The sequence below is a fragment of the Colossoma macropomum genome, unplaced genomic scaffold, assembly GCF_904425465.1.
Source record: "Colossoma macropomum unplaced genomic scaffold, Colossoma_macropomum, whole genome shotgun sequence".
In the NCBI taxonomy this organism is placed as follows: Eukaryota; Metazoa; Chordata; class Actinopteri; order Characiformes; family Serrasalmidae; genus Colossoma; species Colossoma macropomum.
In genome coordinates, this window is record NW_023494788.1 from 22,194,869 (window position 1) to 22,220,455 (window position 25,587).

Here is a 25,587-nt window from a genome sequence, read left to right on the forward strand (position 1 = left end):
GTCAGTGTCTGAATCACTATTGCATGTTTACACTACTATTTTTCATTAAAGGGGCTCATTAACTGATAGTGGTAATTGATTCATAATGGCGAAGATGAATGTAAATGAGTCGGACCCTTTATTTCGTCTGAACAGTTTCCACTGTCTGTTGGCTCTACTCAGGTTTTGCGTCTCGATGGGCCTGGGCAGGTGCGCTCAGGAGACATCTTCCTGATATCAGATATGATATCAAAAACTCAAGTAATACAATCGTCCGGACAGAAAGCTGAACGAGGATCGTTGTTTTAAAGGGAGATCCAGAATCTCTGTATTTTCAAGGACATTTTTTCAGCATGACAGATTGTTGCTGTGCTTTGGTCTGCTGATTTGATGTTATATGAAAGTGTCCACAAGAGGGTATCTGTGGTGATTTCTTTAAGTGTTAACTCTGGAATCTACTGTAAACTGATGGAAATGTCAATAAAGACAGTAATTTACTAAACATCACAGCTGCTCATTAAGCTGCAGGCTTAACAATGTTTCTTCATATTTCTTGAGAAAAGTGAACAAATGTTTATTTTCATACTGGCAAAGACCTAGATGTGGGAGGAAGGTCATACGTTTGGGTGCTCCTGGTCAATTGATATGTTTTGTTGGTTTTCTATATGAAAGGTTAACAAATCCTCTACATATGTATTTGGAAAACAAACATAAATTGTTCTGTTTGATTTTTTCTTGCAGTGTTGAATGAATAGAATCTTTGCATTAAAACTTGCAGGAAAAATTCCATATTTACTGTGTTCTCAGAAGAGGAGGTGCTAACTTATTTACACTTAACAAATCAACAAAACATGTAAATTACCAGAGGTGTTACATTAGGTTATATTAAACATGAGGCTAAACAGCTTAAAGAAATCGTGTTATCTTGCAGTACCGCCTACATCAGGGGTGTCAAGCTCAACTACTAAAAGTGTTTTTATATTTAAGCCATCTGTTTTTATTTTATTTCTAGTTAACACGTTGCCATGACCCCAAATGGTCATTGTTTATTCAAAATGCCGAAACTACAGCAGCAAAAAATAGGCACTGAATACTTGAACGATTCAAAAATAATTAATAGTAATATTAATAAAATAATAATATTAACAGGTATATTTTGGTTTTTCCATCTGAATTTACATGAACAAATCATAAGGCAAATTATTCAGTAACTATGAAATAAATGTAATTTTTTATTTATTTTATTTTTTTTTGTAAAAGCTCCCCTCAGATTAACAGAACATGTGTTTTATGATCACACATATTGCTATATGCTTACAATTTACTGCTGAAAGCCAGAAATCTTAGATGCTCTTTGTATTTTATTAATAAAAATAATTTTTACAGAGCAGATCACTGAAGAGACGCCATCTGTTTATAGTTTATAGCCCAGATTTGTGGAAAAATGGGTCGACTTTCAGAAGACAAAAAAATTGTGAGTTCAGCTTCTTTTATTATAAGGGTTTAAAATTACATTACCCATCTATTTGACTGGAAACAAGGCAGTTACAGCTCTCATATGACACTCACCCTTTGAATGAAGCTTATGAAATATGAAAGTTATGAAGAATATGACGAAGTGCGAGTTTTGGAACCACCGGTGGACTCAAGGAGTTTAAAAGGTTAAAATAAAAACATTTAGACCTCTTTAAATGTCCCCAGTGTACCGTAGGTCCATTTGCTGGAACTAGACACCTGGCACCTTTTTTTGTTTTGTTTTGTGGTGTTGTCCCACAGATCGTTGTTGGGGAGGGGGTGGGAGCACACATTACGTTGCAGAGCATGCTGGGAACTGTAGTGCAGCTCATGATGAAATGGGCTAATGCTAATAGGAAGTTAAAATGTTTTTGCGGCCGAATAGGATTGTGCCACGGGCCTGCATGCCTTGTGTTTGACGCATGGGGCCTACAGGAATCAGTTTTGAGCAAGTAACTTTGAAGCGTTTTTAACAAAATTATATGATCGTAATGATAAATTAAAAAAAACATTTTTATTAGCAGTACTAGCAATAGTTAGGTACTACTACTTACGTATTGTATCCGTCTGTATAGCAGCACATGTATAGTTGTATTGCTACTTGCATGTTAGCTTAGGGCTAAAACAGCAAGATTCAAAAAGATTCATCTGATTTCAAAATGATTTATTTCACTTGTAAATCATTACAGAACAATGCAGTAAACTGTAAATGGTTTAAGTGAGCATAAAGTTTATTATGTAATTTTATAAGTGCTCAATATGAACCTCCTCCAGCTGTACAGACAACATCAACACCATAGTCAAATTCATCCCATACTCGATTGAGCATGTCGGGTGTCGCTGCACTCATGGCTCTTTCAGTGCGATTTCAGAGATCCTCCAGTGTTGTGGAACCAACGACGAATGATCTGAACTGCTGGAGGTTCACTGCCCACGAAAATCACGTCACCCAGTTATGACGGATTCACTCTTATTGGAGAACGCTTTCTGCTCAGGGGTCGCATCTCCTCTCAGACTGAAGGGGAGCCATCTTCTGGTGACGGTCAGAAACTCTGTGACCCCCTCTTTCAATCGGATTGTGATTGGTTCCTAGGCGCCACACGGTTGTAAAAATATGGCGCTTTGAAATCGGATGAATCTTTTTGAATCACCCTGTATATCAGCTTGTAGCGAGAGCGTTAGATCTGGACACTAAAAAGCACAACTTTTGTTTCATATACTGTACTTTTGCCGAATGCTCTAATAAACTGAAAATGAAAACATGAACATATTAACGTAAAGCACATTTCAGCTGATTGTATTTATTGCTCTATAAAAATGCACCTATTAAATTTTCAATTTTGTGAATCTTCACACCTCAAAAAGTAGCAGTATTATTTTTAATACTTTGATATAATTTTTTTTCTTTATATCATGATATCATTATGACAACAATGCAAAATATTGTGATATACTCCACACTCCTCCAAAAACAGACTGTCATTTAATTTGGACTTTTTATTTCATTTAAAATAATTCATACAAATGCATACAGTCACAAACATTTCTTTTTGGATTCTGTTTAACAAAAAATAATGATATCTCATAGTATATATAGTATGTATATTGCTAGCCTACCACTTTACCAGGAAGGAAACTATGTAGGCGATGGAGCGCTGCAACTACCCCAGCAGCTTAGAGCTGCCTCATAAAACACGGTACAATCAAGTCACACAGAAACAGGCAAGCATGACGCCAGCTTTTCACAAGACAACTTTTTTTTTTCCGTTCAATAACAAACGGAACAATTTTTTTTTTTTTTTTACCTTCAAACACATAAGGTAGTACATGCTAAGTTAACAAACAAGAACAGAAAATAATACAAAATAAAAACATTGAATATACTTTTTGAAAGTACTGTACTAAATTAGACTACAAAAAGACACATGGGTACAAAAAACAATGCACTATGTGGTTTAATTCAAAAGGGAAGGAGGGGGGAAAATAATTTTCCTGAGAGGGTGTGCAAAAAGGGCCTCTTTCGGGGCTTTTAAAATCAAAAACAACAAACAAAAACAGAAAAAAAACTAATATAATTTTGTAATATCTATTAGTTGGTTGGGTACCTCCCTTTATGCTGTTTTTCTTTTTTTCTTTTCTACAAACCATTGATCATATTCTAAAAACTGTACACAAACAGGTTACATTCATAACTACAGTTGTATTTTTTTTGTTTTTTTTTAACAATGAAACCCATTGGACACAGAAAAACAGATAAAATCGCCCACTGCACTTGGACAGACTACAATCTAAACCAGCAGGGAGAAGGTTAAAGGTTGCTTTGTTTCAAATTCACAAGATTTTCTCCTTTTTCTTGTTTCCACATAGGATATTTCCCAAAAAAAGAGAAAAATAAAAAGAGAGAGAGAGAGAGAGAGAGAGAGAGAGAGAGAGAGAGAGAGAGAGAGAGAGAGACAGAGGGGTGAAAGAGTGAGAGAGCGAGCACAATCCACCACCTTCAGTTCAAATGGTCGGCTACTTCAGACAGAAAGTCGTGGTTGTGTTTTTTCGTGGCTGGTTCTGAGCCGGGGAGCCTGTTCCGCTCCTCTTCTTTGGGGTAAAGAAGGACCAGGAGAGTTCTCTAGTGGTGCGGAGAGCGCCGACACAGCGCGGCTACAACTGCTCGTTGGGGTGCTGCTCCCTGTCAGGCTCGACTTTGCCCGTCTGGCCCGGGGACGGGGCGTGGGGCGGGTGTGCTACGGGGGGCAGGCTGTGAGTTATGGGCACGGCGCTTGGCACAATTCCCTCCACTGGAGGTGGAAGACCCCCAGAGGGCAGGCTCACTACACCTGGGGGGTACCTGCAAACCCAGACAGCGGGGGCGGGGGATGGGGTGGGAGGAGAAGCATACATTTTTACATTCAATTTTCCATTTTCCAACTTCCGTATTTAAACAGGCTGTTTTCATTACTAATGTAGCACATCAGCCTAAGACTTTTATACATGTTCTGTTGATTTGCTAAGTGAAAATAAGCTAAAACTTAACCTAATTAAAACATAAAATACAGCACAGGCCATAAATAAATAAAATAAAAATTAAAAAAAACTTTTATAACAAATAAATAATAAAGAAAAAGAAAAAATGTCTGTTTTATTGGCTCTTTAGATTTTCATCAAAAATCACCAAATCACTCATCACCAATCGAATTGCCTCAATAAAAAACGGACAGAAATGTTTTGTGAGTTAATGTTAAATCGTGCGCACCTGTATGCTCCGTTGAGCTCGGGGTGAATAGCAGGGTCCATACCGGCCCAGTGTGTGGTCTGTGTGAGGAACTCCTTATTCACACAGTTCTTTAGGCTGTCTGGAATACGACCTGCAGGCAGAAAATGGCCCTGTTATACTGACTGTCCAGCACACCATGATTTATCCAAGCCCAGTATTTTCTGCAGAAATACATATTTTTCTGAAAGTGATATTTAATTTTCTCACTCATTATTCAGTAATAAAATGACGATCATTTGTAATGCGTCCGAAGTTGGCAATTCAACTGCATCTATATTCACCATGACTAATTCTAACGTTCAAAAATCTATTAATATTATTATAGTAGTAGTAGTAGTAGTAGTAGATATTATATATATATATATATATAAAATAAAACAATAATATTGGCTTATATTGTGTAAACAGTTTTAATAGTTATTCCAGTTACATTTGTGTATTCAGTGTTTAAATAATAGTACCAAAATAGTCAAATTGTCGTGAAAAGTTTTCTAAAAAAAAAATCATATTTACTTTATTCTCAATACATAACTAATCAATAACACTGTAATCAATTACTCCACTATTATTCAGATGAAAAGAATTGCACAATAGCACTGAAATCATATTTACCCGTACTATGGAAAAACGGAAAATTTGGGTAAAGCTAAATTATTACGCTAAAATATTTACGTCATTGCCTTTACCGCATTCACAACCCAGTATAAATAATTATTTGACTAAAATGTAATCCAGATAGTCCCAGTTCTCTACATACATACCATTTTATAAATGTTTGTGTATAGGCCTCAGCAGATATGTATATAAAAATATTTAGGGGTGGGCAATATGACAGTATTTTATCAGTATTTTTTTTTTTTACTGTGATACACAAAATGCTTCTTTGAGCATATCACTGATATGGTCTGTAATTAAAGAACACCCACCAGCTGCATGTTTTATTATAAAGAGAGCACAATTAGCCTTGTTTAACTAGATTTAGTGCAGCAGAGTATGTGAAATAATAGTTATAATCATTGTATTCAGTGTTTTTGATAGTGTCTGATAGTGTCTGATAGCGGTTTTCAGGGTTTCTGATAGTTTTGAAATGTGACAGTACAAGCACATTTTGTCTGTGCGTCAGAGTATCGTGATGGGTATCATGTATCGTGAAAGCATCGCGATATCCGTTTTTTTCCCCCTATATTGCCCACCCCTAGTTGGATATCAGCATCAGTCCACAATTCCCACATCGGTGCACCCCTACTGGACAGGGCAGCAGGTCTCTGCTTTACCGGTAATGGCTCTGCGGATCTCCCGAGCCGCTTCCTCTCTCATCTCGATGGAAGCCTGCTCACTGTACCAGGCAGCGTGGGGGGTGCAAATCAGATTTGGGGCATCTTTAAGCGGACCCTGGCTGAAACTAAAACATACGCAGCCGTGTGTTTAATACTTTACTGTGTGAAAATGGAAAATCTGCAAATCAAATTTACACAGTTACCCCAAATACTGTCAAAGCATGCATTCTGCAGAGCTCACCTAAAGGGTTTCTGTCCCTGTCTCACACAAACACACTCACCTAAAGGGCTCTGTCTCGTGGACGTCCAGAGCTGCCCCCCGTATTCTTCCCTCCTTCAGTGCCTGAGCCAGAGCTTTCTCATCTACCAGCCCTCCTCGCGCAGTGTTGACCAGGAATGCACCCTGACGCATCTACAACACAGGTCAAACGGTTCACACTAAATACAAATGCATGACAAATCATGAAGTTGCTGACAGCATGTACCTGCATGCACCCATCATTGTAATACTGAAGCATGTTGATGCCTGTGCAAGTGCACTTCCTGTTTGATTAGCTGTTGTTTGTGTAACTCTGTGCTTATACATATGGTGAGGTGTTTTTGCCTTTATTATAGCTTCTATTCTTTTCAGTAGTCTTGCTTTCAGTTCCAAATGAATCTGCAGGGATATTTTCCCACATTTCCAAAGTTCAGTCTTAGATGTTGGCTGCATTTTCTTCCTCTCCCGATCAAACACATTTAATGATGTTGAGGTTTGGACTCCGGTCTGGTCCATTGTTCTGAAAACACCAGCAGCTTCTTCATTTGATTCATTTGCAAATGTTCTTTTGTCTGTCTCCTTTGCTTCCTGACAGCTACGTATCCTTTCAGACCCATAGCGCTGCATTGTCTTTTCACAGTGGAAGGATGGACAGAAACATCTGTGGATGTTTTCAGATCTGAAGCAAGAGTGGAGCTTGACTTTCTCTTATCTCTTAAAGATGAAAGCTTTAAGTGCTGTTTATCTGATGGGGACAGTTGAACAGTTTTGGAAACTCCTGTTTTGTCATGTCATTTATTTTCCTTTGATTTTCCTCTACTTTATGCAAGTTGATTATTTTCTGTCTAATCCCCTACAAATATCTTCTGAAAATGTATAAACTACACATAATGCATTTGTGTTGCCTGGAAATAAAATAATAGGATGAATGAAGACTTTTGCACATTACAGTATAATATCAAACACCATAAAACCACATAAACACTGAACACTCTTGATCTCGTTCAACAGAGCTTGTGTCAAGTTTCCAGGCACTCTAGCACAGGGAGAATGTAACCAGTGAATAATGGAATCTGTTGACCAGACAGGTGAAAAGGTGGGTTTCTCTCAAACATCAGTCACAGTTTTGCGTTTGGTTATATTTAAAGCCATTTGACTACAGAGAACCCAACTCTGTTACCTGTTTGATGGTGAAGTCGTTGATGAGGTGGTGGTTGTGTTCGTTCAGACTGCAGTGGAGCGTGACGCAGTCGGAGTGGAAGAGCAGGTCCTGCAGGGTATTGACCCGCTGCAGACCCAGCGCACGCTCCATCCCATCAGACAGGTATGGGTCATAGAAAATTACGTTAAAGCCAAACGCTTTGGCCCTCAGAGCCACAGCCTGGCCCACTCGCCCTAAAACCACAGAGAACACAGGTCAAAACACTAATGACTTCTCTGGCTCCAATACTAAGTGCTTTCACTTCCTCTTCTAAATGCTTTCTATTTGCAATTCATTCATCCATCTTCTGACTGATCAAATAAAAAGTGTCCAGAGCATGTCGGTTACAGACTAATGCTGCCCTCAGCATACAGTCATATGAAAAACTTAAACATCCTCTGGTCAAATTACATATTTTGTTGATTTTCTAAGCGAAAATAAGGTAAGACATCCTCTAAAGACACCCGTCCTCCAAAAATTGTTATATTCAGCAAATAAACAGCAATTGTGCATTAAATGTGCAGAGGTATGTTCTCTCTAGAGGATGTGTTTCCTTATTTTTCACTTAGAAAAGCAACAAAACAGGAGACCAAGAGCGCCCAAACTTTAGAACTAAATTTCCACTAAAGGTGATCCGAGATAATCAGTGAATCAGTGAATCTCCCGTTTGATTACATTCAAAGCGACAAGAAAGGCCTGTAAAAACCCCTTTTAAATTCAACATGAAAGCTCCATATGCAAAAACTAAGAGCACACAGTGAGATTAACCCTTTAAAATGTATTTATATGTCCAATGACAAACATTAATATTAGCAGCATTTATGTATTTCACTTAACAGTTGAGCTACCTGTAATTACTGTAGAGTTACTGCAGTAAACATGAAGTGATATGTACTATCATTAACTAAAATCCAAAAAAAAAGCACAAATAAAACAATAATAATCAGTTAATCATTACAACTAACCAAAGTAGTTTGAAAGTTAAAATACCCAAATACAGTAAAAATAGTATATAATCCAGTTAAAATAACTGATTAGGCATGTTGATAGGTTGAGATGAAATACAGATTTGTATACCTGTATACTAATGCTGACAGCATTTTTAAATAAGAAAAATTTACTGGCAATGTAAACGTAAAATGTAAATGCAATAAAATATTCTAAATAAGACACTATAACAATAATACTGAACTAAAAAAATAAATTTCACTATAAACAGGCAACTCCATGCTTGCTTAAAGATGAAGTATTTGTTCTCGTTTTAATGTGTTATTGCTCACCAAGGCCGATGATGCCCAGGGTCTCCCCTCTGATGCGGGCGGCTCCTGACGCCACCTCCCGAATCTGCTCCACACTCTGGACCCTCGTGCCCTCACGGAGAGCCTGATGTAGCCAGGTAGTGCGTCTGTACAGGTTGAGGATGTGACATAGTGTGGAGTCGGCCGTCTCCTCCACCGAGGCTGAAGGCATGTTACACACCGCTATTCCTACAGTTCAGAAGAGAATCAACATCATCACTGATGCACGGCTTCTGATTCGCTTCTTTCAACCCCATTTCAGAATTTTACTTGTAAACGCAAGTAAATTCCAGCAAAAAAGGATCTTTCTTTAGTGTGACACGACTACACGACACATACAGTGGGCCATTCTAAGGTCACAGCACAACAGGGCTGCACAGTATCGGTATTGTGTCACTGGCCTTTGCAGTAACAGACAGCTGCAACATGCAAATGAGAAAATAATTTTTTTTTTTAACACTATGTTCTCTGATCAATCACAGTTCCAGTAAAATATTTTGGTCAAAAATAACAAAGGTCAAAGGCTTCAGAGTGACACAACTGTCAAACTCACAACCTCCCAACCTCCCAATGACAGGGCTGACACTTCCAGTGGTCTTCAAATACGGACCTGCAATCCAGATTCTGGTCCTGGATTGTGTATCCACTGGTAGGTATGACAGCAGGTGGCCAATTAGTTACAGCAACAGTTCAGTCATCTTCCAGTGATTGCAAAATCCAGGACTGGAAACTAGATTAAAAATACGGATTTGATAACCTCTAGAAATGTTGGCCCCATTTCTGGAAACGTCGGGAGGTCGCAAGTCCGACCCCTGATGATGCCGCAGTCATGTGTCGCCAGGAGTCCAACAGGCCTCAATCTGACTGGGTGGATAGGATGTCCCTCCCTTTCCCCATCACTCAGTGCAATGCTAGCCCATGTGGATGTCTATTAACTGCCTTAACAGAATAGGCAGTTAGGGCTCTCCTCCAAGTGTGTTGAGCTGTCCAGTGACACTGCAGCAGTTTGAAAATGCATGGTGGCGCTCTACTTGACAAAGAAAGCATGTGCAAGCCTTCACCCTCCCAGCACTCTTTGACAGGGGGAGACCTAACAGCAGCTTGAATGGATATTCACTAAATTGGGTGGAAATAAATAAGTAAATAAAAAAATTACCAGGCCAAAACATCAGTGATTCACTGATGCATTTTTAATATACCTCAAAGTGGACTACATTCGCAATACGTACCCATAATAACAATGTTAGCACTTTGCCTATATTGTGCAGAACACTATGTCTGAGAACAGAGGATTACCTAATTCTCCAGCAGATTTAATGTCGATATTGTCGAACCCGCTCCCGATGCGGACGATGATTCGAAGTGCTTTGAATTTCTCCAGGTCCTCTCGCATGAGTGTGATAGTGTGGTACATGAGGGCCCCCACAGCTTCATTCAGTACCTGCATTCAACACAGCACACAGAGAGGTCACATGAGGAAATACATACATTTCTCTGCTTTTATACTTCAGGAAGGAAGGATGGGAAAAAAAATCCTCATAAATCATACCTTATTACTCAAGTACAGTAACATTTTGGAAGGTCTGTACTTCACTCTAGTGCTGTTGAAACTGAACACTTGCGCTAACAGTCTCAGGGGAAAAAACAAAAGGTACCAAATTGTCACTGGTGAGGTAACCCTCACGTCACTGGAGTGGTACCCTTAAGGGTCCGTCTTCAGCGCCTTTAGTTAGAGAACAGAATTGTATTATATTTGTATGCAATAATACTTGTTTAAGTTACACTGACTCCACAAACTTTGTCTTGACTCCAGGCCTTTATTTTTCTAATATAAAAATGTTAAGAAATGTACAAATATACACTTCTGCTCTAGGAAAGTAAATGCAGTGTACCTTTTGAATTTGTTTAAGGTACACAACCGGACCTTAAGACAAATGTTTAACTCTAAGGGTGCATTTTGTTGCTGTCGGAACAAAAAGTAACTACAGGAAAAGCAAAAAAACATTTTCAACTTTAATCTAAATTAAGGCAAAAAGATTCATTCTACATCATTTCTGAGTGTTTGTCAAGTACTTGTTACAAATCTCAAAGGACCTGAAATGTCTCTTTCTTTGATTTTTGCCTCCTGCCTATTAGTAATGCTTCTACATTTTTTTTTATTAAAACATCCAACTAAATTCATATCAATGTAAACATGAAACTTCAAGGATCAGTCTTTCGTTTTAAGCTCCAGAAACACTCATCGCTGTATCACACACCACCATCCGGACTCTTAACACTATCTCTTTAAACATTTTTCTACTTTTATGTACTTGAATATACACCGTTCAGGCATAACATTATCACCTCCTTGTTTCTACGCTCATTGTCCATTTTTATCAGCTCCACTTACTATATAGGTGCACTTTGTAGTTCTACAGTTACAGACTGTAGTCCATCTGTTTCTCTGCATACTTTGTTAGCCCCCTTTTACCCTGTTCTTCAGTGGTCAGGACCCCCATGGACCCTCACAGAGCAGGTACTATTTGGGTGGTGGATCATTCTCAGCACTGCAGTAACACTGACGTGGTGGTGGTGTGTGTTGTGCTGGTATGAGTGGATCAGACACAGCAGTGCTGCTGGAGTTTTTAAACACCGTGTCCACTCACTGTCCACACTATTAGACACTCCTACCTTGTCAGTCCACCTTGTAGATGTAAAGTCAGAGACGATAGCTCATCTGCTGCCGCACAGTTTGTGTTGGTCATCCTCTAGTCCTTCATCAGTGGTGACAGGATGCTGCCCACAGGACGCTGTTGGCTGGATATTTTTGGTTGGTGGACTATTCTCAGTCCAGCAGTGACACTGAGGTGTTTAAAAACTCCAGCAGCACTGCTGTGTCTGATCCACTCAGACCAGCGCAACACACACTAACACACCACCACCACACATCAGTGTTACTGCAGTGCTGAGAATAACCCACCACCCAAACAGTACCTGCTCTGTGAGGGTCCATGGGGGTCCTGACCACTGAAGAACAGGGTAAAAGGGGTGCTAACAAAGTATGCAGAGAAACAGATGGACTACAGTCTGTAACTGTAGAACTACAAAGTGCACCTATATAGTAAGTGGAGCTGATAAAATGGACAATGAGCACAGAAACAAGATCATAATGTTATGCCTGATCGGTGTACTTCCGTCTCCATTCTTCCACATTTAATTAAGACTTTGACCCAACACCTATACTTCCACTTAAGTAAAGTTTATCTGTTTTTTCCACCCCTGCTGGGCAGTGTGCTGGGCAGCGTGCTGACATTTTTACTGATCTAATCTCTGAACCCCATGTATGACACAACTCCGCCCCAGTTTTATTTTTGTGCTTCTCTATGCTTGAATACCAACAGTTTCAAATGAGGCCACTTAACAGGACATTTTTAGCATCCGTCTGGGTACAAACACTTAGTCATCCGATTTATGAGGTCTGCTGCTACTTTGATTGCTGACCACTGAAAATGTACTCGATTCACTTCTGATGAACAAGTTATTGAGTCACAGTGCTGGTATGTCAACTATCTCAATAAGCTGTGAATTACTTGGAGGAAGCATTCAGCTCCTCTTTCATGCTTCCCACAGTCCCACCACAATGGCTTTAGCTGCTGGTCCACCTACACTGTAAAAATGAAAATCCCTTCAATTTATCACACAAAAATATTTGGACATCATGTACTGTCACCTATAGGTTTACTGTGATCTTAATTAAATAAACGATTCTGTGTGTACTCTGAGCCGGCTCTTCAACAGCACTCATTCTGTTGCGTTTAAGATTACCATGGGTGTGTATCTGCTTCCCTGGGCACATTGCTAAAATGCTTCCGCTGCAATTTCAGTATTTATTAACAGGTTGTACTCAAAGGTTGCAGTTAAACTGTCAACACTTTGAAAACAATGACTTTTAATATGGATTTAGCTTTTAATATGGATCCCACTGACTCCATGTAAAGTTACATTTCGGCATTTGGGTTCTAATGTGAGTTTTCTTACAGTACTGGGCAAAAATCAGAGACCACCCTTTGTTTATTTAATTTCCAGTCAAACCAGCTATTAAATACAAGCTATTAATTTTTCAGCAAGCATTTCACAGAGAATTACACAGTATGTTGTGTGTCCACTCATTCCCTTTATAACAGCTGCCGTTCTTTTCAGGAGACTCGATTTCAGTTTCTCAAAGAAATGCAGGGGATGCAGGGATATTTTCCTTCTCTGCTTCTCATGATCCAAAACATGCCAAACACGTTCAGTCATGTTGAGGCCTGGACTCTGGGATGGTCAGTCTGTTATTCTGAGAACACCAGCAGCTTCTTGGTTTCATTTTACATTTTCTTCTTCTTTATCCATTTCCTTTCCTCAGTAACAGCCCCTTGGCAACTACACATCCTTTCAGACCCATAGCACTGAGTGGTCTCCTCACAGTGCAAGGATGGACACAAATACCAGCGGATTTTTTTCAGATCTGAAGCAAGAGTGGAGCTTGATTTTCTCTTAAAGATGAAAGCTTTAAGTACTGTTTATCTGATGGGGACTGCTTTGGTGGTCTTGCGGTTTGGGAGAGTTTGAGTAGTTGCTTGTGAGGATATTGGTCTCTCTTTGAAGGGTAAAAACAGCAGTGGGTATGGCTTTTGTTGGGAGGTGTAACTGTTTGGTTTTAAGACTAAGAAGGGTACAGAAGGTTAAAAAGTGGACAAATTAAATATTGACATTTGATATTATACTTGGTGTTGTAGGTTTCTGTGTAATTTTCAGTTAAATATATGTTTCCTGCTTTATTCCTGATGCTGAAAAATGAATGACTTGTACTTAAGGGCTATTTGACTGGAGACGGAATAAACAAAAGGGCGGTCTCTGACTTTTGCACAGCACTGTAGATCTCGTCACTGCTGATAGAAGAAGGGGCCCAAAGACACCACACCAATGAATGAATGAATGAATGAATTCATGAATGAATACAGGTAATTTATAACATCAGAATAAAAAGAAGTCAAGGGAACTCCTGTCTATTCAACCCACATTCAAAACTGCTGCCGGTCGAGAAAATGCAACTCAGAGTCATCGCATATAAAAAGACTTTGAAGCACTCAATACGAAGTAACATCACTGACAATTCCAAGTTAATATAGATTGATGCTCTATGCTTTTCCACTGCTGTTTTTGTTTAACTGACAGCTGAAATGGAGTAGACAATGTGCACTTGTCATTTCGTCATGTACCACTGATTTTGATCCCAGGCAGACAAATAGCCCTTCAGTCTATAAGAGCTTCTTTTCATGCTTGAGGGAACCACGTAATATCCCTGTTGGTTCAGTGGGGGAAGTTAAAACTGGTAAAAGAGTCGTGTTCTTGCAGGCTTGTGAAAGAGGATAGAGAGGAAAACCGGAGAGCCATCTGTCTCCGCAGGCCCTGGGAGGGCACTTTTGAGACTCGACCTGGCGTTCCTCCAGAACTACACAAACACGTGCCAAAAGCAATCTGCAAATCAGCACAAAAACGGACAGCCACGGCCTTATTTAAGGTCTGACGGGTGATTTTTTTTCATTCAGGAAGCATAAATGTTCACATATGGGAGAATGTAAAACTTGGAAGAATGATTTATGAGTCTCTGAACATGCTGGATGCCTTCCTGCTCTTCCTGCATAATGAAATGAATAAAAGAAGAACAGAACAAATTATTTGATTTAGGGGTTCTTGATACTGTTGTACTGACATAATTATGGCAGTAAACTATAACTGCTATCAAAGAACCAGTTGCTACTTTGTCCTCGGGCAGTTGCAACAGTTAGATCAAGCAGGTAGACCCAGCCCAGTTTAAAAAAACTAAGCATTCAATATAAACTAATTTGTTCCGTATAATGCATGTAGCATATTTGAACATTCGTGTTTCTGGTTGCAAAAACAGAACAGAGGATACATTTGGGTCCCACATAACTGAACATTCAATGGCTTTTTCATGTAGTTAAACAGAATCAAGTCAAATGTGCTTTTGGTCATTTTCTAGTAATTCCACATCAAGGCGATCCGTTAATTCTGCCAGCAATCAGAAGGTTTTTCATTACTGAACTCGGTATATAAGTCACAGAATTCACCCCTTTATTGTTTTGATCTCCTTTTTGGAGCTTAAAACCATTTTAAAGGATATAGAACAATTAACAATTCACAGTGTGAGCTAGCCAGGCTAAAGTACAACACAACAAGGTTCATTTTAAATGCAGTGTTACAACTAAGCCTCCCCAAACCAACAATAAGTGCAGGCAACAGTAAGTTTTTCCTCATACAACTTCAAATCATTTCATTTTTCAGGAATTCTTTACTCACAGGCCATCAAAAAATCACCACAGATCAGCTGTTATGAAATAAAATATATTTAAATTTTATCATGCTGATATTTGCTGTTCTACTTTGCATAAAAATAAGTTTGGCATCCTTGATCTATATGTAGATACACTTTTGATGTATATATTTTTGTGTATTTAGTTGGTTAAAACAATGCTGAACTATATTGAGTTAATCATGTTTGCATCAAATTATTAGACCTTTCTAGTGACAGTTACACTTCGCTGCAGTTAGAAGAAAAACCTCCTGTCTCCATTTTTGTCATTTTTCAGTTTTTGACGTAATTTGAAAATGCCTGTTGGCCTTTACATTGTGTGTAAATTTCATGGTGAATGGAAAAAGAAATGGACCAAAATTACTAGGTAAAAACTCTGGTTCCACTGACTTACATTAAAAGTAAAGTAGGTTTTTTCCTTCTCTTATGAAGTTGCCATTTTGGTACAAGATACAAGGTTTTCTTCCAACAACAGCAAATTATTCTTAGGGCTGAATAATTTGGGCACAACATCCAATTGAATATACAACAACTGTAATTTTTTGACCAATATTGTTATTAAAATGTGATTATTTTCTACAAATTAAGGTCCAGGCCTGTTATTTTAGCCAAGAAGACCAGAATATCAAGTTCTTCTGCTATGAGCCTTAAACGTTGAACATAGTGTGCCAAACTCCCTGTTAGTTGTGGTTGTGATGTTAGTTTATCCTCAACTGAAAAATTTCAGCAAATTTTAGTGCAAATTTTAGAGTTTAATATACTGAAAAAGTATAAAGTATAAAACAAAGTGTGCCATACGTTTTGCACAGGCCGCATTTTATGACTTTTCCCCTAATATGTTAAATTCAGTAATTATTATTCACTAATTATTTAATTAAATGCATGCAACTGAAGACCACTCTCATATATTTAGGTGTTCAAAGTTCTACTCAATATAGCGCACTGTAACGTCTTTTATCACAATAATGATAATACGCATCGTGTCATATTGCCCAACCCCTTAACCAAACTGATTGTTGTTGATTGTGCAATCGACCTGTGGCAGTTTCTGCGAAAAGTCTTTTTTCCTCCCCCATTTAAAAGGGCAAATGATGACTAGGACATGTTTAGAAAGCAGTGTTCCATAAAGCTATGGTAGAAAATGTCATATTGAATTACATGCATATGGACTATATTTTATGCTCTGCTACCGCAAACATGCACTTCATCAGTTAAAGCTGTCAAACTCGTCTAACCAGCTCAGCTGTTAACACAATATGAGGTTTCTCTACCTTCTCGTGGATCTCCTGGGTGGACTGGGCATCGCAGAAGGCCACAGTGGCCACGTCCTTCAAGATGGGCATCTCCACTGTGCAGTCCCGACCGTCCAGCAGCGCCACCAGAGGACGAGGGTGCATGGGCCCATTCATTATGGGAGGCCTGATGCCTGCACAGCAAGAAATGACAGGCGTGTTATTTGATTTGGTCGTTTATCACTCTGGTATGACACTAACTCAGCAGGTAAAGACATCATAGGGTGGCTGTTCTGGATTCCAGGCATTTCACTAGAGATGTTGTCTCAGTATATACGGTTTATAATGACAGGATGGTGTGAAATGTTCATATCATGACATATGTGCCCAAAATTATCATGGTCTGTATTATTGTGGTATTCTTAAAATACACTGAAAAACTGTTAGTCGCAAAATTAACAATTTTGATTTCAGGTGTCACATTAAGCATGATTTATCATGCCATTCCATTTAAAGGACATACATCTTATATTTTATGTTGTCTTTTCTCTGTCCACTTGTAACATTTGAGTGCTTTTATGCACCAAAAACTGTCACAACTCTTTTTACATGACCATTTTCCAACCGCTATTCATCCCTCAGAAGTAAACAGGCTGTTTGTTGCTGTGTCTTTTAATGTAAATGAGCGCAGTTCTGATTGGCTGGTCTGTATTGTGCCTCATTCAAAAAGCAGTGAGAGCTGAAACACTCATAAATGAGTTTGTTCTCATGACATCACAGAAACAATGAATTCAAAATAAGCTGAATTAAAAAAAAAACGAGAAATTCAGCTGATGCTATGATATGGGCCTTTTACATGATAAAATTCTTGCATTTTCATAATATTTAAATCAAAATGTAATGACTTTTGCCTGCCTCGAAAACATCTTCAGAGATTACATCACCATGCAGCAGAGTCTGGTGGGGAAACAACTATGATGCATTGAAGCAAAAATCTTTGGGTGAAATTCAGGACACATTAAGCTGATAACTGAAACCGAAAACCAACAAAAGCTGACAAAACCTGTTCACACAAACATTCAAATATTATTACAGTATGCAGGGTACAGCATGTGACACGGAATCCAATGTTCTCAACAACATGAACCTCTGGAACAGAATTATTCTGCTAGTTTCACTTTGTACAAAGTCATTTGTGGACTTTTATCATCATTTAAAAAAAATGTGGCTACAGATGGAACTGAATTATGAATAAAGTCCTGGATTTTGACACTTTGCTGTTGGCCTATTTAACCTTTGTTTTTCTCAGTTAAGAATTCTGGCCATTTTTCTCTTTCACAATCAGAATCACTTCATTTTGCCAAGTTTATTACACACATGAGGAATTCGTCTTGGCGGGTGCACACATGTATGACGTATAAGAAGGTACAATAAAGAGCCAGTGTGAAAGGAGCTAAAGAGACATGATTATCTATAGCTATGCAGGTCCGAGTAGACCTAACTATTATACATAGAATATTACAGAATTATTTAAACATTTAAAAAAATTGTACAGATGTGCAAAACAATGTTATGTAAGAAAGCTGAAAGTAATAATTTTGTTTTGTAGCATTTTTCATATTAACCAATAATATCAATCTTTACCCACACCTATTACAGAGCAATGCGCTCAGCTAGCTCAGAACTCCCAATACAGTGTTTCACTTGGAAACCAATTCGAGTTGACTTTAAAAAGCATAAAAACACAAGTCATTTCACCATTATTACTATTATTATTATTATTATTATTATTATTATTATAGTTGTTGTTGTTGTTGTTGCTGTATTGTTACCACAGACCCTCCCCCAGGGGGAGAAGGCAATCCTTGGTCTAAAGAGCCTAATGAGCAGGGAGACCAGAGGCTCTGCATGGATGAATAGGAGTAAACAGAAGAAATACCTGCGTACCATTAACCAACTGCTGTTTTGCTGACGTAGACTGCAATATAGTACATTGTCTTCCATTGTAATTATAATAAATATCATCAAGATACTTTCTACCATATTTCCATTTTTTAACAAAAGGTATGATGTGTCTAATGTGAAAAAATAAAGTTTCTCAAGACGAGTTAAAGCTGATGATGGTGTTACCGTCAGGAATTATTTACTGCACTGTGCCAGTGTCTTGGAAAATTCTGTTTTCTTACATTACCAGAGACGGCATGACCAAAAAAATAAATAAATAAATACTGCTACATGCATGTATACTGTTCTTTTAAAGGGTAAAATAACTGATGGTATGTGGTGTAATTTCTCAGTCATTAGCTAATCATAAACACCTTGCAAAACAACCAACGAACCTCAAAGATTTAACTTAGCTTGCCAAAGAGTGCTTGGTTCATGACAAATGATAGCAATTTCCATCATTTATACCAGAAAAAACAGCTGAAGCGGAAAAAAGCAGCACACATTTAACTACCAGCAAAAATCCACACTGTGCACTTTCTCTGGTAATTTAATTTTATTTCAGAATCTCCAGACTATAAAGGTATGTTCACGTCACACAACACCTAACAGCAGACAGTAACACAGAAAAGTGTCTCTAACAGCAACTCTAAACGCTATTAAGGTTACTTACACTTTTAAAAAAGATGGTTCTTCAAGAGTTCTTTAGGAAAGGGAATGACTATTTAGTACTACGAGTTTTATAATAGAACCATTTTATGCTGGTTCACTGCCAGGTGAAATGGTTCTTCAGACTTGATGGAGAATGTGTTGTTTACGGTTCTACATAGCACTGAAATGGGCTGTTGTTACGATGTCAACCTTGTAATAAGAGAACAACCCCAGAACCATTTCTATGTAGAACCAAACACCACATTCTCAAACAATCTGAAGAACCATTTCACCATGCACATCCTGGTTTTAGCCTCTTGACCACACAGACAGATCACTCGGTCATTAACTATTAGTTAATGTATTACTACATTATAGTAGTACAGTATTACTATAATTACAGCCTGTATTGGAACCGACATGTAAGATCTGTTTGTGTTGTTCCTTTAATACTTCTGCACCTTTCATAAGAATAGAGTTTTCATAAAAATATGAATAAGATAGTTAGTAATAGTAACTGTAGCAATAACTAGTTTGTTTCAAAATGAAAAATAATGGTAACAAATTCTGTTGACCTATAAATAAAACATTAATTTTCCAGTTGATGCAAAACCTTGTTTTTCCCCCCCCACATTTACAGGAATAAGGTGGCCAGCGCAATGTCTGCTTAATTAACTTATCACCAATATTCTTTTAAATCACTGTAGCGTTTTATAATACTGGGTTATTACCTCAAAAACAATGCAGCAGTTCCGATAAAACTACGTTGTATTAGAGCTGTAAAACACTAAATCACCTGTTTCTACTTTGTTTCTTATCTAAATGTATCTTAACTGTAAATAACATCTAGAAAATTAAAGCGTAATATTTAGATTAGTTCAACTTGTTATTAATATTTTATTTTAACACATTGTTACTGATTTGTTACTGTTACAATTACTAACTTATTATTCAGTAACAACTTGAAAACTAGGTGGTAAAACATGGTATTTTTTGGTAAAGACTTGTTACCATGATTTTCTGTAAAGTGCAGCCAAAAATATAATCCTCATATTTTCATTTGCTGAATGAAAAAATCTTGCCACACTAATATCTGCAAGTATTTGTTTCCCAACTGATTTATTAATCAAATTCAACTAATGGATTATGATCCTTTGTTACAGCCCTAGTTTGTTTACCACAGTATGTCATTAAAACCAGCAACTACACCATCCTTAGTCACCGGTTTGAATTCCAGGCAGGTCACAAGAGATGCTGACTTCTACACCCACCGCAAGAGTCTCCTCGAGTAAGACACCTCAGCGTGAACTGCTGAAGGGATGCTGTATCCACATTCCAGATTCTAGCCATCATATTTTCTGGATGTGATGCAGTTTCACAGCCAAATGAGGTGGAGTGTGAGAGCCGGATTGTTTCTGACTGCAACTGTCATTCAGGCCAACAATTTGCGACTGTCTGCCAGTGCTAAAAGCTTGCTGTCTCATGTGTAGCACCGCTCAGATAGATGCCTCCTTCAAACGTTCATCTCTAACTAACTAGCAGAAGACATGACAAGAGACAAAATTCACAGCCGAGAGGAATCCATCATTTCTGTGGTACGCAATCTGCACTTGGCTGCTTCAATTAAAGTCCCTGGACTTCTAAAGGACTAAAGCCCATTTTCTCACATTTACGGGGATGATCAATTCCTTTTTGGTTGTGCAATGAATCACTGCAATATCCAGCTATTTCCAGGAAGCCGAGGCTACTGCCCACTTAAACCAAAGACTAACAGTACAGCATTAAAAAACAGCAGGATTGATCAATGTCTTAACATAAATAAATACCACGGAGTCCAAATGAGCTTTTAAATGGCCTAAATGTCCACAATGAACTCAGTGAACTCAGTGAACTCCACTGTATTCTTTCTACAACATCTGGACTCACAATTTTACAAAGGAATTGACTGGAGCAAGTCTGAATTGGTGGCGCTCACTAGGCCCATAAGACACCATTCGGGATTCCTCTACTCAATTCCACATGTGAAAGAAGAAGGTCGACAGATCGCACTTTATCACGCTTCCACAATTACGTCATTCCCTCACAGGCAACTTCCATCATCTGCTGCCCGTTCCCGAATTCTGCACTGAAGAGTTGTCTGAAAATTAAGCACTTATCTGAGCCTCAGTGATCGCAGCTATCTGGCCATTATGAAAGGAGAAGGTAATAAATTCAAGAACAAATGAGTCATTCGAAAAAGGGCCTTTAAAACAGCCTGGCTGTGGAAGCTCCCCTACCTACACACAACAGGAAAACCTAAAGCGCCCCAGCTTCAAGAGCAGCCACAAACATTCAAATTCAAGGTTAGTCACGCAGGGAAGATTCCCAAAATAAAAGCTCGCCCTGAAAAACAGGCTCTGTATTTTAGCATCACTTAGAGATACTTGTATAGTACGTCAGGGACGAAGCTGAGGCACATTTGTCTTTAACGTTTACGGCACATAAACACATTCCTAACAATCCCAAAGCACGTAACAGTACTCCATCGCTGTCGTAACCAAATCTTGCATCTCCTAAATGAAAATGTCACAGGAAGAAAAAGTTCTTAAGTTCTTAGGACTGCACCCTAAAAAAGCATTTAATGTTATTTGTCATGCTATAATATTCTGTAGCGCAGCCTTTCATCCCTCAGTCTTGTCAGAATTCATGTTTTTGTATGCTTGGGTTTTTCGTATACACACACACACACATACTATACACATACATACATACATACATACACACACACACACACACACATCGTTGTGGTTGGAAGAAAACCTCTAACTTTACAGGATAAGGAAAAAACATACTTTACTTTCAATGGAAGTACATGGAACCTGACATCTTTCCAAGTCATTCTGGGCTGCTTCTATTGGTCCATTCATCATGAAATTTACACACAATGTAATGTTACATATATATTATTGGATCATTCCTATTGGCCTCCTTGCCATTAAACGTTCACACAGTGTAAAGCATGTCTGTGCACTAATTGAAAAGACATTTTTTTTTTGGTGGGAATCAAGATTTTGATATGACAGCAATCAAAATCCAAATTACTGCCACGCAGATGCACCTTCAAGTGCCCTGCTACACACTTTGAAACAAATTACTTCGGTGTAAACAGAACATTATTTTACTGTAAGAATACATAATTCATGGTAACCCCAGAATAATGAGGAGAGATGTCACCTTCACAAAAATCAGATACATAATTTGCATCTACTGTTCATTATTAAGATTATCATCTCATTAGTCGATCCGCAGTCCGACTGGCATTATTACGGAATTGATCACTTAATGGCAAATCACATTAAGTCAGCTTCAAATGGCTACAGTACCTGGCTTAATTAGACTGCAAGTGTATAAAGAAGTAGGCCGTGCATATAAACTTAATGTAATAATGTTTTAGACCCTAATTAGAAAGATGAATTACAGCCATTTAGTCACAATTACGCATATACATACTGAAATTGTGTGTCTAATCTGCATTCCAAAGAGTACACAGTCATGGAAAAATTAATAATCATAATAATACGTTTCATCTCCCACCACCCCCATCCATCACTGGAGGAAACACTTAGCTCAGTCACCCTCCCTGATACTGTTTCACTTGGAAATATGTCACTGTATGGAAGAAAAATGCATTATGATTTCTGATTCACACTGATATTAAAGACTCCATAGACTAGGGCTGGGTGATATACCAACATACCACGATACTGATAGTGGTTTTCAGTTTTAATGATACTTTAGTAATATATTTGAGAGATATTGAGCTCAATGTCATGCCAAACTAACAGCAAACTGTGTGATCTTCTGGGTGCTTGAGACTGTTTTGAACTAACAGCTTAAAATGTATAAAAACTAAATAAATAGTTCTTTTCTGTAAATGTGCTGTTTATCCGAAAGCAGAGAGAGAGGCGCAGGGTGTACATCAGTGGTTTGATGCACCAGTTTCATGTGAACACTGTTGTCTCTCACCACACTGTATCATTTTATGAAACGTTCTGATTGATGTGAATGACCTAAAAAATTGGCATATAATTTTTTCACAACGTATATACATCGCTGTTGTCGGAAGGAAACCTCATATCTCCAAAATGATAACTTTACAGAAGAAGGAAAAAACCTAACGTGAGTCAAAAGAACCAGACTTTTTTCCAAGCCGTTTTGGGTCATTTCTTTTAGTCCATCATTTATTAAATTTACACACAATGTAAAGGGCAACAGCCATTTTCAAATTATGTCAAAAACTGAAAAGGTTATTTCTGACAGCATCAATATGTTGGTTAATATTCCGACACACCCAACTTAACTTCATTACAAAATGAAATATCATTGGGACAGTTTGTGAAATGCTAATAAAAACAGAAAGCAGTTATTAGTAAACTCTGTCTGACTTCACTGTATTTCTGTAAATACATGCTCATTCCAAATTTGATGCCAACAATACATTCCAAAAAAGCTGGGACAGGAGAATGTTCACCAGCAGGTTACACCACCCTTCCTTTAACAACCCCTATAAACATTTGACAAATGAAGACACAAACTGATCGAGTTTTGAAGGTGGCATTTTCTGCTATTCTTTTGATATATAAATCTTTAGCTGTGCAAGGGCTTCATTGTTGGATTTTGAGCTTAATAAGTCACACAATTTCAATGGGAGACAGTTCTGGACTGCAGACAGTCCAGTTTAGCACCCACATTCTCCGATTACGCAGCCGTGCTGTTGTAATGTGCAGGAGTGTGGCTTGCTGTTATGTTGAAATAAGCATGGGTGACCCTTTAACCTTTGCAACTCCTTGGGACCACCGGTGGTTCCAAACAAATTTCGTCATATTCTTCATAACTTTCATAATTCATAAGCTACACAAAGGTGGGTGTCATATGAGAGCTGTAACTGTCTTCCTTCCAGTCAAATAGATGGGTGATGTAATTTTAAACCCTTATAACAAAAGTCTCAATTTTTTTTTGTCTTCTGAAAGTCGACCCATTTTTCCACAAATCTGGGCTATAAACTATAAACAGATGGCATCTCTTCAGTGATCTGCTCTGTAATAATAATAAAAAAAAATGAAATACAAAGAGCGTCTAAGCATATAGCAATATGCGTATGATCATAAAACATATTTTCTGTTCATTTGAGGGGAGCTTTTACAATAAATAAATAAATAAACAAATAAAATAAAAAATTTACATTTATTTGCAGTTACTGAATAATTTGCCTTACGATTTGGTCATGTGATTTCAGATGGAATAACCAAAATATACCCTGGTGAATAAGAGAACGTGCCTAAAAGGCAGCAAATGTGTTCAGCGTTAACAGCACCTTCACGGATATGCAGGTTACCCACAAATACCCCATAGCATGAGAGACTCAAGATTTTGAACTTTATGCTGGTAACAATCTGGACGATCCTTTTCTTCTTTGGCCCAGAGAACACAGCATCCATTATTTCCATAAACTATCTGAAAGGCTGACTCATCAGATCACTCTACCCATTTCCAGTCCACATCAGTCCATTTCAGATGAGCTCAAGTCCAGAAAAGTCACCGTGCATAATACAGTCTTAACTTGCACTTGTGGATGCAGCAGTGTTTATTGACAGTTTGTCAAAGTTTCCTGAGCCCATGCGGTGATATCCGTCATCCGTCATGGCAGGTCGGTTTTTATTGCAGCACCGTCTGAGCGTTTGAAGGTCAAGGGCATTCAGTTATGGCTTTCAGTGTTGCCCTTTAAGCACAAAGAATCCTCCAGAGTCCCTGAATCTTTTGATGATGTTATGCACTGTAGAGGGTGAAATACCTAAAATCCTTCCAATCCCTCACAGGGACGTTATTCTTAAACTGATGGATTTTTTGCTGATGCATTTTTGCCAAAGTTTGACCCGTCCTCGCTCATTAAGGACTCGGCCTTTCCTGGATGCTCTTTTTATATCCAGGCATGGTTGCTTCACCTGTTTAAGATGTTTTTTAAACATTTCACAATGTTTCTAGTCTTAAACTGCTCCTGTCCCAACTTTTTTGAAACATGCTGTAGGAATCATTTTCAGAATTAAGGTATATTTATAAAAAACAAACAAACAAAAAAAAACAATCATATCTTGTCTTTGTACTGTTGTTGTTCAAATGCAGGTCAAAGGAAAAGCATGAATCACTGCTTTCTGTTTTTATTTGCATTAAACCTTCTATCCCAACATCGTGGAAATGGGTTTGTACAATACTGTGATGAATTTGGAAAATGTCATTATCAAGAATTTTATCAGCATCACCCACCACACAGCTAAAAAAAAATACACCGAGTCTTAAGCGATCACCAGCCAGTGCTATGATTCTGTTTTCTGTTCTACTCTGATATCCAGCCTTGTTCTTTCATCATGTGATGCAGAGACAGATATGATATTCCATTACGAATGAAGTAACAATGAGTCAGAATTAAATAATCATAAAAGGACTAAAAATCGAATAGTCCAATACATTTTGGAAATGAGCTGGTAACGTTATACAGTCTCCTAAGAGCCATAAGCTGTTTGAAATCTTTATTCCACCAGAGAGAAGAGAGGGGCCTGCGTCTTATCTGTTGG

At 38.2% G+C, this 25,587-nt stretch overlaps 1 protein-coding gene across 2 annotated transcripts in view; it reads right to left on the minus strand.

Moving 5' to 3' along the window:
• Positions 1–3,706: 3,706 nt before the first annotated feature.
• LOC118807056 (C-terminal binding protein 1) overlaps positions 3,707–25,587 on the minus strand; it is a 37,097-nt gene continuing 15,216 nt past the window's right edge. For both annotated transcript variants that reach the window (XM_036568848.1, XM_036568847.1), the window contains exons 2-9: positions 16,424–16,578; positions 10,091–10,235; positions 8,777–8,983; positions 7,476–7,690; positions 6,318–6,448; positions 6,034–6,161; positions 4,739–4,850; positions 3,707–4,333 (exon numbers count right to left, since the gene is read on the minus strand). In XM_036568848.1, coding sequence (XP_036424741.1) covers positions 4,147–4,333; positions 4,739–4,850; positions 6,034–6,161; positions 6,318–6,448; positions 7,476–7,690; positions 8,777–8,983; positions 10,091–10,235; positions 16,424–16,578 — 1,280 coding nt within the window. In that variant the 3' untranslated portion in view covers positions 3,707–4,146. The remainder of the gene's footprint in view (positions 4,334–4,738; positions 4,851–6,033; positions 6,162–6,317; positions 6,449–7,475; positions 7,691–8,776; positions 8,984–10,090; positions 10,236–16,423; positions 16,579–25,587) is intronic.